General features: G+C 38.4%; 1 protein-coding gene across 2 annotated transcripts; it reads left to right on the top strand.

Moving 5' to 3' along the window:
* The first annotated feature begins 2,399 nt into the window (after positions 1 to 2,399).
* Positions 2,400 to 3,892, top strand: LOC117276198 (uncharacterized). 2 transcript variants are annotated; one of them, XR_011409034.1, is made up of 3 exons: positions 2,400 to 2,495; positions 2,669 to 2,819; positions 2,939 to 3,426. XR_011409034.1 is itself a non-coding variant. In XM_070178110.1 (3 exons), the coding sequence occupies exons 1-3, from the start codon at positions 2,747 to 2,749 to the stop codon at positions 3,682 to 3,684; spliced, it is 459 nt and encodes a 152-aa protein (XP_070034211.1). In that variant the 5' UTR covers positions 2,582 to 2,746; the 3' UTR covers positions 3,685 to 3,892. The 2 variants fall into 2 exon arrangements, 1 of the variants encoding a protein (XP_070034211.1); XM_070178110.1 differs by lacking the exon at positions 2,400 to 2,495 and adding an exon at positions 3,657 to 3,892 and having other exon boundaries at positions 2,582 to 2,819; positions 2,939 to 3,296.
* The last annotated feature ends 13,918 nt before the right edge of the window (positions 3,893 to 17,810 follow it).

Raw genomic sequence — 17,810 nt, 5'->3', positions numbered from 1 at the left:
GAATCTGGTCATAAATAATTCGTTTCAGTCAATAAAATTCATTGGAATTAATTCCACAAGACAATAATGATTTTCCATAAAAATCCGAAAATTAGCTCAAAAATCGCCCATGGGGCCCACGTCTCGGAACTCGCAAAAGTTAGAAAATTCAAAAACCCATTCAACCACGAGTCTAACCATACCAATTTTACAAAAATCCGACCTCAACTCGACCCTCAAATCTTCAATTTAAACCAAGAAGGTTTTCAAATTTTTTCCAACTCAATTCACCAATTAAATGATAAAAATAACCATGGATTCAGGTAATTTAACCAATATTGAGTTAAGAACACTTACCCCGTTATTTCCTCTGAAAATCACCCAAAATTGCCTCAATTTCGAGCTCCAAATCGCCAAAAACGGAAAATGGGTCGAACAGAACTTAAACTCACTGCCTAGACTTTTCTTCTTCGCGAACGCGGTCAGTGCCTCGCGTTCGCGAAGTACAAAATAACTCCCATCCAAATTCCTCCTTCACGAACGGGACATCACCCTTGCGTTCGCGAAGCACAAAATGCCTCTGCTTCAATGCCTTTTATGTGCGATGCTTCGTTTCCCCCTCACTATGCGAACGCGACACCCTCCTACGTGAACGCGTAGACCAATTGCCTGGGGGTCTTCGGCTGCTTCCTCTCTTCTTCGCGAATGCGTAACACCTCTCGCGTTAGCGATGCACACCCAGTCCACCCTTCGTGAATGCGAAGAGCAAATATTGCCAGCCTCCCAGTTTCTCTTCGCGAACGTGAGGCTCCACTCGCGAATGTGTTGAAGGAAACTAGATGGTGCATCAGAAAAATTCCAGCAGAGTTCCAAGTCCAAAATCCAACCCATTAAACATCCGAAACTCACCCGAATCCCTCGGGACCTCAACCAAATATACCAACAAATCCTAAAATATCATACGGACTTAGTCGAACCCTCTAATCACCTCAAACAACACTAAAATAATGAATTACACCCCAATTCAAGCCTATTGAACTTTGAAATTTCTAATTTCTACAAACAACTCCGGAACCTATCAAATCACGTCCGATTGACCTCAAAGTTTGCACACAAGTCATAAATGACATAACAGAGGTATTCTAATTTTCAGAATTAGATTCCGACCCCGATATCAAAAAGTCCACCCCCGGTCAAACTTCTCAAAAATTAAACTTCCGGCATTACAAGCCTAATTCCTCTACAGACTTCCAAATAATATTTCGGTCATACTCCTAAGCCCAAAATCACCATACGGAGCTATTGGAATCATCAAAATTCAAATCCAAGGTCGTTTATACATAGGTCCATATCCGGTCCACTTTTCTAACTTAAAATTTTTAATTATGAGACTAAGTGTCTTATTTCACTCCAAGTTCCTTCCGGACCCGAATCAACTAACCCGATATAATATAATATAGCTGAATAACATTAAAAGAAGTAGAAATGGGGAAAACGGGGCTATATCTCTCAAAACGACCGGGTGGGTCGTTACAAGATAATATAAATACAAATTATCTACAAAGTTTATACACATGCTTACTAGGTTCCTCACATTTATATTTCACTCAGTTCACCAACATGATTGAAGCCCCAGAAGAGCTTTCTAGAATGACTTTGCCAGAAAAAGTTGAATACATCCTTGAAGAAGCTGAAATACAGGCCGAGCATCCGACAGATGCTCCATCATCATCTAGCAATAAGTAGGCAAGGGGAATAAATGACAAGAAAGATATTCTGAAACAACTACAAAAATGAAGAAAAGATGTTGATGAGGTAACAACTGATGATATTCCTAGATGGGTTTTTAAGTTAGGTCAGTTCAGACCTTGGATTGTTCAAGAAAGAGGTATACCTAATTCTTGATCTTTAATCTTTTTTATATATCTGTAAGCCTCTTATTGTCAGATACATTATAATCATTTTTTGTTCTTTATATTTTTAAAGAATTAGGTAGCATTCGAGTGCTACTCAATGATTCCATCAAGTCATTATTACAGGAAATAAAAAGTCAACAGGATACTAACGTTGATGCTAAGGTTTCATTCAAAATATATTCATTTTAGAAACTATTATTTACCATGTTTATGTTTATATTAGCATTCATAAAGTATATAGCCTAACAAATTCTACTTGCAATTTACTGGTAGTTATGCAAAAAATGATGACCATTACAAAGAAAAGAACAAATAATAGTATCATGGCAGTAGTGCTAAACAAGTGTTGGGCAGCAACAGTAAAACATGTATTTTAACAGTTTTAATATAATTTGATGACAAATAATCTACATTATATTTATATTATATCTACATATAGCCTAAATTATTAACAAATAATCTACATTATATTTTTAATTATTGTCTTAGATACAGGACACATGTCTGACATTCAAAAAGAGGAGAATGCTCCTATATCATGCCCGGTAGGTGTTGACTTAGCTTCTCAATTTTAAGAGGCATTGGAGGAAGAAACTGCGGGTATGATTTAATACATTATATCTATATATTTCACAATACATATTACATCTCAGCTACATGACAACATTTCAACAAATTAACTACAATTCAACTATAATTTATCTACAATGTTTATTTGAGTTTACTACAAATCATCTACAATTCTCTTACGTTGTACACATTTGTTGTCGCAGAGAAGAAAACAATGCATGTGCACTCTCCAAAACAAAGTTGGCATATAAGGAGAGCATTTTAGTGAGGAGAAGGCGACTATGCATTTGCAATCTCCAATTCAAGAAGCAAATGTTATACAACAAGGAGAGGATTGCGATGAATATTTCAGTGGTATTATATATTATAATATAATTGTAGAAAAAAACAACAACTTTCGTATCATTTACAGTTTCTCAACATTTCTGATTCAAAAAACATACAATGTTATTCTTTTGTTTTTAACTTTGTAGGCGAACCGGTCGATTTCATCAATGTAGCTGACTTGGACAATGACTCCAGGTCTGGAAAAAGGGAAATAACACTTGATTTTGAACTGCCCGAGAAATTCTCACAGATATTTAAGTTCGGCGAGGTTAATGAAGATGAAACAACCCTGTCTATCAAGGAAGAACAAGGGTTCCTGGAAAATATCATATATCCCCCTTTCTCCCTTATTTCAGATCTAGTGGAAGCACTTCTGCTGGACCTTCTTCCAATTTTCAACATCATACATCCATTTACTGGGGTTATTGGCGACGATGTTGATCCTGATTTGTTGGAAGAATTCAATAAATGGTTATATTTAGGTATTGACACAGTTTCAAAGAGGTTAGATTATATATTTTTTCGTATTATCGAGTGCATATAATTTATGGATTACCAATTGCAACTACATTTTAATTGTACTTGCTATGTCTTTAATTAGGAAAAAAGTATTTATACTATAAAAGATAACCAACCCAAGCTGTGATTTGATCTTGGAGTGGAGAAAGTTGATAAAAAGGACTGGTTTTATATTTTGGCACATTCCGGGCAAATCCTCAACAACATGATACACTCATACGCTGACAAAATTTAATGATTAGCTTAAGTATTATGTTATTTTAGATATCTGTAGATTTTTTGTTTGAAAATTATTGTTAAATTGTTAGTGAAAGTGAGAAATAATGAAATCTGTTTTATTTCCAGTACATTGATGTTATTTTATACTACTTGAGGAAGAGAGGAAAGTATGGTCCTAAAAACAGAACACGGTTTACAACCACTGACTGTATGTTCAAGACTAGAATAGGACAAATTTATGAGAGGTATAGTAATGCCCCTTCCAATAGGAAGCTTGTTGTTGTCAAACCCCAAGACTTCATAGCAGAATAAATATTGGGCTACTGATTACTTGCAAATGTTGCATGGGACAAAGTTGATTTTGTGATTATGCCCATAAACATTATTGAGAATGGGAAGCCTTGGAACAACCATCAAGTTATTTTTGTGTAACCTATAGGTCATGGGTTCAAGCCATAGAGTGCGACCCTTCTCCGGACCCTGAACACAGAATAATTTGTGCACCGACCTTTATAGCTTAAGCGTAATTGTTGCATGGTCCACCCTTGAATTGTCACCCCATCTGCAGTAGTGAAGAAATCTCAAATACAGCTATGCAAACAGGACTGAAAATTATTAGATGATCAATCACCTTCATTGTATAGTTTAATAAAATGACCAAAATTGACAACATGACCTTCACCTTGACATAAATACAAAATCTAACCAGTACTACTGCAGAACATCATCGACCCCTCTGGGGCCATGCATTAATCTCAAGTGTCCCCATGCAGAAGAAAACATGGATAAAGATACCATTTAAATAAGGGTCCAAGACGTACGGTTTGTCTTATGTCAGCACGTTTTCAATTACATCTCAAGTGTCCCCATGCAGAAGAAAACATGGATAAAGATACCATTTAAATAAGGGTCCAAGACGTACGGTTTGTCTTATGTCAGCACGTTTTCAATTACAGTCACAACTCTCTATAATAACGTTCATAAATAGTCATTTACCATAAAAATAAAGTTTTTTCGGAACCGATCTTTTATGTTATATTATAATATATGTCTTGTATAACAGTACTTCACTATAGCATCCAAAAATATCAGAACAAACGCGACTGTTATAGAGAGGCTTAACTGTATACAGTGACACATTTAATTTTCACCACTCATAAACTATCTCACAATCAGATGCGGGAGTCAAAATTTAAAATTTATGAGCACAAATTTGGTACGGAACTCATAACTCATCCTAGTTACTGATTCGCAATTAAATACACACATATATAGAGAGAGGGGGTCGTTCTCTAGCTCCGCCCCTGTTGGATATATACCAAACTTTATCATATATAGTGGCACATTCAATTTACACCACTCTTGAACTATCTTGTAATATCTTACAGATCTTCTGTATTTGCCAACGTACGCTGTATATATCAAAACTTTATCATATATCTGAATTATTGTCCAGCCATCAGCCATGTACTGTTGTGCTTCTGAATTTGTGAGATTGTAACGCTACCTTCACATTTTAAACAAAAAAGTCTCTATCAATCATTTAAACTAGGTGACAATATTGGATTCTTTAGTCAACATCATGCTTTTTATCAATTTGTACATTTCTTTCACATTTACTACCAATAATGCTCTTTCCATTAATTGAGTTGGGTGAAAGTATTGACTTACATTGGAAATTTGGAATGACCTGACCGGTCGTTTTGAGCATTTGTACGTCGCTCGATTGTTTGAGGGCATGAGTAGCTCCGTATGATATATTATGACTTATGTAAATTGTCGATTTTGGCTTTCAGGTTATTCAGAATTGATTTGGAGCAATGATTCTCAGCTAGAAGCTTTAAATTTGAAAGGTTTGACCAAGTTTTAACTTTTAGTATTTGACCTCGAATTGGATTTTCTGATGGTTTTGTTAGCCCCGTTGAGTGACTTTGGACTGAGGAGCGTGTCTGGATTATGGTTTGAAGGTCCGTAGTAGAATTTGGCTTGAAATGACGAAAGTTAAAATTTTAGAAAGTTTGACCGGCAATGGACTAGTTGATATCGGAGCCGGATTCCGATTTCGGAAGTTAGAGTAGGTCCGTAATGTCAAATGTGACTTATGTGTAAAATTTGAGGTCAATCGGACGTGATTTGATAGGTTTCGGCATTGGTTTTGGAAGTTGAAGTTTCAAAGTTCAATGATTTCGAATTGAGGTGTGATTCATCATTTCGATGTTGTTATGTGTATTTTGAGGCCTCGAGTAGGTCGGTGTTATGTTATGGGACTTGTTGGTATATTTGGGCAAGCTCCCGAGTGGCTCGGTGAGTTTCGGACGAGGTTCAGATCATTTTCATTCCATGTTGCATTGCTGAAGATTTTTTGGTTCTGGTATGACCGCACCTGTAGAGTGTTGAGCGCAGGTGCGGAGCCGCAAAAGCGGCAGTGCCATCGCAGAAGCAAGAAAAAGGAGCTAGGCGTGAGGATCACAGGTGCGGAAGCTTGGACACACTTGGGCAACCGCATATGCGGTTCAAGTGCGCAAAAGCGCGATCACAGAAGTGGCTTAAGGACCGCATGTGCGAGGTTTTGCTGAGTGAGGCTGTTTCGCAGAAGCGAGGAATTACCGCAGAAGTGGTGGTCACAGATGCGACAATTTGACCACAAATGCGGAATAGCTAGGCAGAATTATAAAAATCGAGGTTTTGGTTCTTTCTTCATATTTTGAGATGTGAGACTCTGATTGAGGCGATTTTTGAAGCAAATTTCATCATAGGGATTAGGGTAAGTGTTCCCTAGTCAGTTATTATTATATTCCATGAATCTATCTTCGGTTTTAGCAATTTGTTGATGAATTTTAAAGAGAAAATTAGTGGTTTTGGCCTAAAGTTTCATAATATGAATTTTGAGTTTTGAACACCGATTTGGAGTCAGATTTGAGTGAAACTAGTATGGTTGGACTTGTAATTGAATGGGTTGTCGGATTTTATGAGTTTTATCGAGTTTCAAGGCGTGGACCCCGGTGTGATTTTTGGTCGAATTTGGCATTTGATGTAGAATTCGATCTTTATCATTTGTAATTGCTCCCTTGGGCTTTGTCTGATGTATCTGAGTTGCTTTTGGCTAGTTTTGAGCCGTTCGGAGGTCGCTACGCACGTGATGGCATATTTGGAGCATCGCTTGACTTGCTCGGTATTGGAATTGACTTGTTCAAGATAAGTAACTCTTCTAAACTTAGTGTTGAGGGTATGAAACCCCAAATTATGTGTTGTGTGATTGGTATTGAGGTGACGCACATGCTAGGTGACGGGCGTGTGGGCATCCACCCTGTGAATTGTGATTCCATTGTTTCCATGGCACTGTATAGTGGCCCTATTTTTGTAGATATTTGTGTTTTCACCATGTGATAAATTAATTGAGATGTCAATCATGCTAGATATCATGTTTAGGCTTTATGCTGATATTGTTAGGACCCATAGAGGTCGTTGCTTGTTGTCATCTCACTGATTTCATAGATATTTCGCACTCATTCATAATTATGCATTCATATCATATCTCAGTTGTTACTTATTGATACATCATATCATTGTTCTACGACAGTTTTCATGACATTGTGAGCCCGTGGGTGAGATTGGAGAGACTGATGACTGAGTGAGGCTGAGAGCCTGATTATGAGTGATAGTTATGGGATTGGGCTGCACACCACAATAGTTATATTGATGATTATGATAGCGCTTGGGCTGCAGGAGCCCCTCGGAGTCTGTGACACACCCCCCAGTGAGCGCGGATAATACTATTGAGGGATGGATTTTCCCGGACATAGATTTATTCGAAGTACTTACTACCTGGAGATGGATTTCTTCACAGGGTTGGATTTCCTTTTTTCTTCGGTATTGGGTGACTTATATTCAATGTTGTATATGTTCCGGGATGGATTTTCCTATGCCGTGGGCCATATACAGTACCGAGTGGTTGAGCATGATGAGTGGAAAGTGAGAAGCAGTGAGATTGAGTACTCTGAGAGTGTGAGTACATGATTTATCTCTGCGATACATGGCATTGGCATACACACATGACATACATGCATAGAGACACATTTTCCTCATGTTGTACGGTATCACATCATTCATGACTTTTACACACATTGATATGTGAGCATAGAGAGGTATTTAACACTTGCTATCTGAAAAGGAAATGAAACATCTTACTTATTTTGGAAAGGATTTTTGGAAAACTTTACAGTTTTTAAACTATCTCATACTTTTCGACGATTTCGCTAAAGGATTTGGGTTTTCACTGTTATTCTTGAAAAGCGGAAATATTTTTGGGAAAGTGTGATAAAGCCGAGCATTTTAGTTCTGAATTGCTTCCTTATTTATATGATCTACATTGTTATAAATAGTTGTTGCCTATTGGTGTTGGACCCGACCATATTCCAGATCGTCACTACTTTCAACCTAAGGTTAGGTTTGCTACTTATTGAGTACATGGGGTCTGTTGTACTCACACTATACTTCCTGCATATTGCTTGCAGATTTCGGATGCCGATGTTGCTATGTTCGATGGGAGTTGGATTGGAAGATGTACCTGCGTCCCTGTTGTAACTGCCTCTTGTTCATGGTAGCATTAGATTTTAAAACTCTGTTTATGTACTTTTCAAACAGAAAGTGTATTTAGTTCATATCAGCTTTGTAAACTCTATTGTTACAAACTCATAATTTGTACTACCAGTCCTTAGGGAATGTATAAGGTTTAGATAATTCCTTTGTTTAATTATCTTATTAAAAAGTTAATTGAAATTGCATAGTTATTAGTTGGCTTACATAGCGGCTTAGGTTAGGTGCCATCACGACTAGTGAATTTTGGGTCGTGACAAATTGGTATTAGAGCTCTAGGTTCATAGATTCTATAAGTCATGAGCAAGTGTCTAGTAGAGTCTTGCGGGTCGGTATGATGACGTCCATAACTATCTTCGAGATGCTATAGGACATTTAGCATAGACTTACCATCTTTCTTTCATTATCATGCGGTATTGATTCAGCTTGAGGCATAATCCTTCGAATTCCTTCCACACATTCGTATCCGCACGTGAGCGCTCAGTATCGGCTGTGCATCGACGACTGGTGGTTTCCTGGATGAGGGCGAGATATGACTTCTGTGTGTTGATGATGGACTAGTATGGGGGACATGAGGCTGGGTTTTTACTGTAGCTGGAGCACTTAGGTGTTGACTGCGTGAGCACATGCTTTTGGATTTATATGTCCGGTAGTGTCCCTATTAGTGGAATTGGTAACTGGATGGCTACGTGATGAGTATGACGTGACTGGGAGATGTGTTCGTATGATTTGAATATGACGAGAAGGGTTTGCTTGAGGTGTAGAAAGAACTATTTGGTGCTTGATTTCCATCTTGGTTTGACGTATAGTCTCGAGTTATGGGTGTGTTGAAGGATCCTTTTCATGTTGTTTAGTTGAGGAGTGGAGTAGATTTTCATGTCGTGATATGAGTTCAGACTCAGGAAGATTAAGTGGTTGCGTAATAGTTATGACTGTGGAAGGGTACAGAAAGATGTCAATTTGAGGCTAAGCAAGTGGATTATCTCCTACAGGATGTCCTGAGGTTGTGTGATCCCTATATTGTTTTGTTGAGAGTTCTCTTTTACCGGTAAATTATATGTAGTACAATTTGAGTTTTGATCGCTTGTGAAAGTTGGCTTGACTATTACGAGGTTGAATGAAAAATTTGCAAATGATTTGAGGTATTATGTGGTTTGTGTTACATGAGCTTAGGAAGGGTTTAGTTGAATCCTATTGCGGTGTTATGCCATTATGGGGGTGGCTATTATAAGTTATCAGATGCTTTATTCCTTGGCCTTGAGCCAGGTGGGGGAGTCTACTATGAACGGGTTGATTGCGCAATTATGTATTGTATTAGTTTCAGTTTGAGGTATATTGGTGATTCAGTTATGGCTTACAGAGGTTGAAATCGAGGGTGACTCGAGTAAAGGAAATTTTTGATAAGGGTTATGTTATGCTTTATGGGTATATGAGAAACATTGGATGATTGAGTTATTATTTGTAAATGATGTAGCGTGCATGGGGTAGGGAGTCACTCGGTTGCTTAGAAGAGTGGATTACTTCCTTGGGTATTGTTATGCTAATGGGGCATAGGTCGTTCGGTTCGTTGATCAATTTAATTGAGACCTGAGTAGAGTGGAAGACTCTCAAGAATGGTTCTAATGGATGCAAGATTTAAATGTGGCAGTTGATAATTTTGCGAATTTAAGCATGGCTAAAATCAGAGGGTTACACTGGATGGTATTGAGACTCGCAGTATTTCTATATCATTGTGGATTCTACATTTTAGTATCAGGAAGGTAAGATGAACAACTTGAAATTCACAGAATGTCTTTTCAGAGTAGGTACCTCGATTGTGGTACTTTTGTGGTGCTTAAGAGAGCATTCAACGGCTTATGAGCCTTAGGGCGGTGTGGTTTTATGCTAGGGTCTCGCGTGATGAGTCTTGGGTTGAGGATTGAAGTATTATGGCAAAGAGGAATATCAATTTGAAGGTAATTCAGAAGGAACTCGGAGAATTAGGATAGTTTAGTAACGATTTGGATCAGCATGGTAACGAATGTGATTGGCTCTTTTGGTGCTTATGATGTAGTGAGTTTCTACAGGTGTTTTGTGGCGATACTCTTGGGTTTTGACGTCTTGTGTAGCCTGGTTGAGTTAGAGGGGTTCAGTCCTGATGGTTTGGTTTTATCAAATGGGATTCAGAGAGTTCTTGATGGTTTATACTACAGTTAGAGATGAATATTTCCTACTGGCGTGAGGAGCATGCGATGTATAGTGATTTTCTCCTAGACGGGATCTAATGGAAAGTTCTTGGCTAATTAAGTATGCAGTTGCTTATGACTCGGAGTGGATTACGAAGCTCTCGTATTTTGTGTATGATGGCATGGTATGTGCGGTTTGTTGTGTAGGATTGAGAATTGCATGTGTAAGGTCACAGTTCAATTTTGAAGGGAAGGTCATCTGTCCTTAGATAGCATGGACAGTTTCGGACGACTAGGTAAATGATATTACTATATGGTATGGCTTGATGAGAGTATACATTTCAGAAGAGGCAATATGTTTTGATTTATGGATACTTCATTGGTATTGCGGCACTCTCTTGTTTGATTGACTGCTGATGTTCAAATTTTTCTTTGTGGCATAGAAGAATTATAGAAGTATTCCTCGTGGGATGATCGTGTATTGGAGAAGTGTTAGACATTCAGGCGGTAGAGTTGAGATCAGATATGGTGATTCATATGTTCTATGGATTTGGAGACTGGGAGTTCTCATGAGTAAATTGTTTCGTGGTTGTGGACTGTGAAAACGTAACCAAGGTTGGTCAGAAGATAGTATGTGTTGTGATTCGGTTACTGTGGATTTTTGGAGGGTTATTTATCTATTATGGGTGAGGAGAGTTGATTTGGGGTTCATTGGTTGGCCCAATATGGATGTGTGTTCTGCACCGAGTCGGATTGGTTGGCTACATACTCCCATTGTTGAGGGATGTTCCATTTGGTTGTTGTTGAGCTTATTTGGGTTCTGAAATGATTTGTGAATTACTATTCTATGCCACGAGGAGTTGTGATTTGTTGGTTATACGCACATATGGTGCGGTTCTATTTGAGCTTTATAGCGGAATTTGAGCGAGATGAGTATTTAGGTATTGCATGATTGATTGCGCGTTGGCTATGTTCTTTCCGGATTGTGGTATTGTGTTATTTTCTCTCCGTGGTTATGGTAATGCACTTTGGGTACTTGATGTCAAATTTTGTGTGGTTATTGATTTTGAGCAAGGTGGCTCGAGGTATATAATATGGACCATCATTTGGATGGGGTCACATATTGCAACGAAGTTATGTTGAGATATTATCCTTTGTGTTGGATTCGTGTGTTTTGGTTCTACGGTGTGTGCTAGGCTCTTAGCATGGTGTTGTGATGGTACTTGTTAAGCTGACGGGGCAATTCTCTCGTTTGAGGCATTTTCAGGATTGAGTACATTTGAAATGTTGCTATTTGGTGCACAGGTTGTGGCTTTAAGCTGTATTGATGTGTCATGTCACTAGAGTGATTATGTTAGATGGGATGAGGTCATCGTACTAGAATGGGTGTTATTGGATCTAATTGCGGTATATTTGGAAGGATATTGATGCTAATCGGCTTAGAAATTTGCTATAGTTCCTATCGAAGGAGAGAGAATTCCACAACTTGTTGATATGGCGAATGGTTATGAGTTTTTGCATGTTTCTTTCATCGTTGGCAGTATATGAAGGTGTTAGAATGAGGCTTTGTTGATAAGAGGTTTATTACTGGCATTGGGTTGTTTTGAGCAGCTACTGTGATTAAAAATTATCACTATGAGTGTTTGAGTTATGTGGTATATCATGTGATTTGATCTTGAGTTATGGCTATGACTGGATTCAACTTGTTCAAACTTATACAGTGTGTAGATGCGAGATTCTGATCTTATCGAATATATCTGATGTGGAAATTGGTTTCTAAGGCTTACGGGCTAGGTTGGATTAAGAAATTTTAGTCATTTTGTGTTATCAGACCTATATGGGATAGGGTGACGTGGGATCACCCCCGGGTATGTGCATGGTAAGGTTACACAGCAATTTGATGGCTTTTGGAACAACTCTGGGCACGTTCGAGGACGAACGTATGTTTAAGTGGGGGAGGATGTAACGACCCGATCGGTCATTTTGAGCATTTGCACTTCGCTCGGTTGTTTGAAGGCATGAGTAGCTCCGTAGGATGTATTATGACTTATGTGAATCGTCGATTTTGGTTTTCAGGTTATTCAGAATTGATTTGGAGAAATGATTCTCAGCGAGAAGCTTTAAATTTGAAATGTTTGACCAAGTTTTGACTTTTAGTATTTGACCTCAGATTGGATTTTCTGATGGTTCCGTTAGCCCCGTTGGGTGATTTTGGACTTAGGAGCGCGTCCAGATTGTGGTTTAGAGGTCCGTAGTAGAATTTGGCTTAAAATGACTAAAGTTGGAATTTTGGAAGTTTGACCTGGAGTGGACTAGTTAATATCACGGTCGGATTCCGATTCCGGAAGTTAGAGCAGGTCCGTAATGTCAAATGTGACTTATGTGCAAAATTTGAGGTCAATCGGACATGATTTGATAGGTTTCAGCATCAGTTGTGAAGTTGAAGTTTCAAAGTTCAATGATTTTGAATTGAGGTGTGATTCGTCGTTTCGATGTTGTTAAGTGTGTTTTGAGGCCTCGAGTAGGTCCGTGTTATGTTATGGGACTTGTTGGTATATTTGGTCGGGGTCCCGAGTGGCTCGGTGAGTTTCGGATGAGGTTCAGATCATTTTCATTCCATGGTGCATTGCTGAAGATTTTATGGTTTTGGTATGACCGCACCTGTGGAGTGTTGAGCGCTGGTGCGGAGCCACAAAAGCGGTAGTGCCATCGCAGAAGCGAGAAAGGGAGCTAGGCGTGAGGATCGTAGGTACGGGTGCTTGGACGCACTTGCGCAACCGCATATGCGGTTCAAGTGCATAGAAGCGCGATCGCAGAAGCGGCTTAACGACCCCAGGTGCGAGGTTTTGCTGAGTGAGGTTATTTCGCAGAAGCGAGGAATTATCGCAGAAGCGGTGGTCGCAGATGCGACAATTTGAACGCAAATGCGGAATAGCTGGGGCAGAGTTATAAAAATCGAGGTTTCGGTTCTTTCTTCATATTTTGAGATGTGGGACTCTAATTGAGGCGATTTTTGAAGAATATTTAATCATAAGGATTGGGGTAAGTGTTCTCTACTCAGTTTTTATTATATTCCGTAAATCTATCTTCGATTTTAGCAATTGGTTGATGAATTTTAAAGAGAAAATTGGAGATTTTGGCCTAAAGTTTCATAATATGAATATTGATGTTTGAACACCGATTTGGAGTCACATTTGAGTGAAAGTAGTATGGTTGGACTCGTAATTGAATAGGTTGTCAGATTTTGTGAGTTTTGTCGAGTTTCGAGGAGTGGGCCCCGGTGTGATTTTTGGCCGGATTTGGGATTTGATGTAGAATTCGATGTTTATCATTTGCAATTGCTCCCTTGGGCTTTATCTGATGTATCTGAGTTGCTTTTGGCTAGTTTTGCGCCGTTCGAAAGTCGCTACGCGTGTGATGGAATTTTTGGAGCATCGCCTGACTTGCTCGGTATTGGAATTGGCTTTTTCAAGATAAGTAACTCTTCCAAACTTAGTGTTGAGGGTATGAAATCCTAAATTACGTGTTGTGTGATTGGTATTGAGGTAACGCACATGCTAGGTAACGTGCGTGTGTGCGTGCACCCTATGAATTGTGATTCCATTATTTCCATGGCAATGTATAATGGCCCTATGTTCGTTGATATTTGTGTATTCACCATGTGATAAAGTAACTGAGCTATCAATCATGTTAGCTATCATGTTTAGGCTTTATGCTGATATTGTTAGTACCCATAGAGGTCGTTGCTTGTTGTCATCTCACTGATTTCATAGATATTTCGTACTCAGTCATATTCATGCATTCATATCATATCTCAGTCTCAGTTGTTACTTATTGATACATCATATAATTGTTCCAGGTCAGCTTTCATGACATTGTGAGCCCGTGGGTTAGACTGGAGAGATTGATGACTGAGTGAGGCCGAGAGCCTGATTATGAGTTACAGTTATGGGATTGGGCTGCACACCGCAACGGTTATATTGATGATTATGATAGCGCTTGGGCTGCAGAAGCCCCTCCAGAGTTTGTGACACACCCCCAGTGAGCGCGGATGATACTATTGAGGGATGGATTTCCCTAGACATGGATTTTATTGAAGTACTTACTACATGGAGATGGATTTCTCCACAGGGTTGGATTTCCCTTTTTCTCGCTACTGTGTGACTTATAGTTAGTGTTGTATATGTTCCCGGTTTGATTTTTCGAGGTCGTATGGGCCATATACAGTACCGAGTGGTTGAGCATGATGAGTGGAGAGTGAGAAGCAGTGAGATTGAGTACTCTGAGAGTGTGAGTGCATGATTTATCTCTGAGATACATGGCATTGGCATACACACATGACATACATGTATAGAGACGCATTTTCTCATGTTGTACGGTATCACATCATTCATGACTTTTACACACATTGATATGTGAGCATAGAGAGGTATTTCAAACTTGCTATCTGGAAAGGAAATAAAACATCTTACTTATTTTGGAAAGGATTTTTGGAAAAATTTAAAGTTTTCAAACTATCTCATACTTTTCGACGATTTCGGTAAAGGATTTGGGTTTTCACTGTTATTCTTGAAAAGCGAAACTATTTTCGAAAAATAGTGATAAAGCTGAGCATTTTATTTCTGAATTGCTTCCTTATTTATATGCTCTACCTTGTTATAAATAGTTGTTGGCTATTGGTATTGGACCCAACCATATTCCAGCTCGTCACTACTTTCAACCTAAGGTTAGGTTTATTACTTATTGAGTACATGGGGCCGGTTGTACTCATACTACACTTCCTGCATATTATGTGCAGATTTCAGATGCCGATGTTGCTGTGTTCGATGGGAGCTAGATTGGAAGATGTACCTGCGTCCCTGTTGTAGCTGCCTTTTGTTCATGGTAGCCTTAGATTTTAAAACTTTGTTTATGTACTTTTCAAACAGAAAGTGTATTTAGTTCATATCAACTTTGTAAACTCTATTCGTAGAAGCTCATGATTTGTACTACCGGTACTTGGAAAATGTATAAGATTCAAATAATTCCTTTGTTTAATTGTCTTATTAAAAAGTTAATTGAAATTGGATAGTTATTAGTTGGTTTACCTAGCGGGTTGGATTAGGTGCCATCACGACTAGTGAATTTTGGATCGTGACAAAATTAAAATATATTTAGTCCCTACGTTTTTATTTCCTTTTGTCCTAGTTTTATTAAAGATAGCACATTGAACATCAGCTTGAGTATACTGTTAATTTTAGTCACATTTAATATCCGCTTCAATATACCTTTAATTTTAGTCTATTAAGGCAATGTGACATATCATCTTTCCTAGACCAGCAATGTCATTTTTCTTTTTCTTTTTCTCAGCCTTTTCACCTTAATTTCTTTATTAATTTTATAACTTTCAATTATTATCCTTGTCATTTATGCTTTTGAATTTGTCAAATTGTGACATTTATTTCACATTTAATTACTACCACAAAAGTTCTCCAAATTTTTAACTTAGGTAAAAGTATTTTATTCATCAAAAAATATCATGCTTTTGAATTAGCTTGGCACAGTTGACTCCAGCTGATATGAATCGAATGGGGAGGAATGGCTAAATCTTGATTTCTGCTCTATTTATCCCCTGGGCGTCAAAGCCTCTCAACGTGGCAGCAGTTGAGGTCTTGATAAAGCCTAAAATTGTGACTCTTAATTCATGTAAAAGGTGGCACATTTAGAAGGTTTTTGTGGCTAACTCACCACATAAGTGAGGCCCACACCGAAAGATATTAATGACCGCTCTAATTCACTTTGTATTTCTACAATGTAACGAAGAAAGCTTCAACAAAGATAATATTATGTGATAGCAACGTGATTTGCTATAAAATTCATAAAAGACTACTTAGCAACGTGAGAATTGCGATTCTAAGTAAGTACGGTGCAATCTTTCTCAAGAATATCATATGGATTTTTTCCCTATTTCGATCTCGCTGTTACGTGTTTCATCGCGATTGATGTGTGTTATAGGGATTGCCAAGAGAATAGGCTCAAGTATGTTAAGGCTACCCCTTCTTTCATTTTGGCATGTTTCATACGATAAAAACGAAACGAGCAAACGCACAGCTTTCATAAATGACTCTATTCATAGAAGTACTAGGTGTGCCTATGTTCTTCATTACCCATGTAAATTATTATTATATCTTCTGTTCATGGGTCTCAGAAAAATACGTAGTTGATAAAGTTTATCCGAAGACATATTGATCTTATGACATTTTGAGAAATCTTATTAACGTACTTCTTATGTATTTCATTCATCTATACATGTACATTGACCCATGACCAGATGGCGTTATATACGCGTATATTATATGTATATGGGATATGAAAAAAGGTTACGGCATTATATACGCACCACCACCTAATCAGTTGGTATACGTTGATGATTTCGCTCACAGAGGCCGAGATGAGATGATATGATGGGATTCCCTCACAGGCTTAATGATGATGTTATGTACACCTATACCTATGCATGATACGACATTTATACGCACGTGCATGACATTATAAATATTTCAGGATTCACAAAGTTATTTAGACATGTGCAATTATTTACTCTGTGTTTCATCTATGTCTTTATGTAGTGATTTTCATGTTTTACATACTCAGTACATTATTCGCACTGACACCCCTATTGCCTGGGGCTTGCTTTCATGCCCGTAGGTGCAGGTAGACAGTCTGACGGTCCCCCTTCTTAGTATCCTTGATCAGCAAGAGTTGGTGTGCTTCATTTGATCCGTAGCTTCTTTGAGTTTTGGTACGATATGTTTGTATACATATAGGTATGACGGGGCCCAGTCCTGTCCTTTATACAGTTGTACACTCTATTATAGGTTTGTTCACAGTTATGTATAGTTAGGTAGTATGTGACCTTGTCAGCTTCCAGTATTGGATATGTAGTTGTCCATAGTAGCCTTGCCGGCTCGCCCTGCGGAGTCTCGCCCTACTATATTCCGCATGTATATGTATATATGTCTTTTGGACATGTTTCTCTCATATAAGTTATTCACGTAATTCAGCAGTTTATTGATAGATATTATTCATGACCTACCCTTAATTCATGTTTATATCTTAAATGCATGCTTAGGGATGTTCGACAGGTAGTGCTCGGGCACTCGTCATGATCCGTCGGTTTGGGTCGTGACAAAAGTGGTATCAGATCTGTTATGTTCTAGGGTTGTCTACAAACTCTGTATAGTAAAGTCTTATTTATGGGTGTGTTGTGCACCACACTTATAGACATGAGGCTACAGGATATTTAGGATGGTTACTTTTCTTTCTAATCTTGATTGTGCGATAGAACTGAGTTGTAAGTATTCACTCCTAATCTTTATCTTATTTATGTTTTTAGTGATGCCTATTACTACTAGACGACAGGCGCAAGCTGCTAGCATGGGTCAGAAGGCTACTAAAGTGTTAGAAGGAGATATACGTTACACTGTGGAGTCAGACCCATCAGAGATCATGGGTTCTATTGAGGAGGATTCTTCCGAGG

The sequence above is a fragment of the Nicotiana tomentosiformis genome, chromosome 6 (genome assembly GCF_000390325.3).
Source record: "Nicotiana tomentosiformis chromosome 6, ASM39032v3, whole genome shotgun sequence".
In the NCBI taxonomy this organism is placed as follows: domain Eukaryota; kingdom Viridiplantae; phylum Streptophyta; class Magnoliopsida; order Solanales; family Solanaceae; genus Nicotiana; species Nicotiana tomentosiformis.
This window is presented reverse-complemented; position numbering and strand designations above follow the sequence as displayed.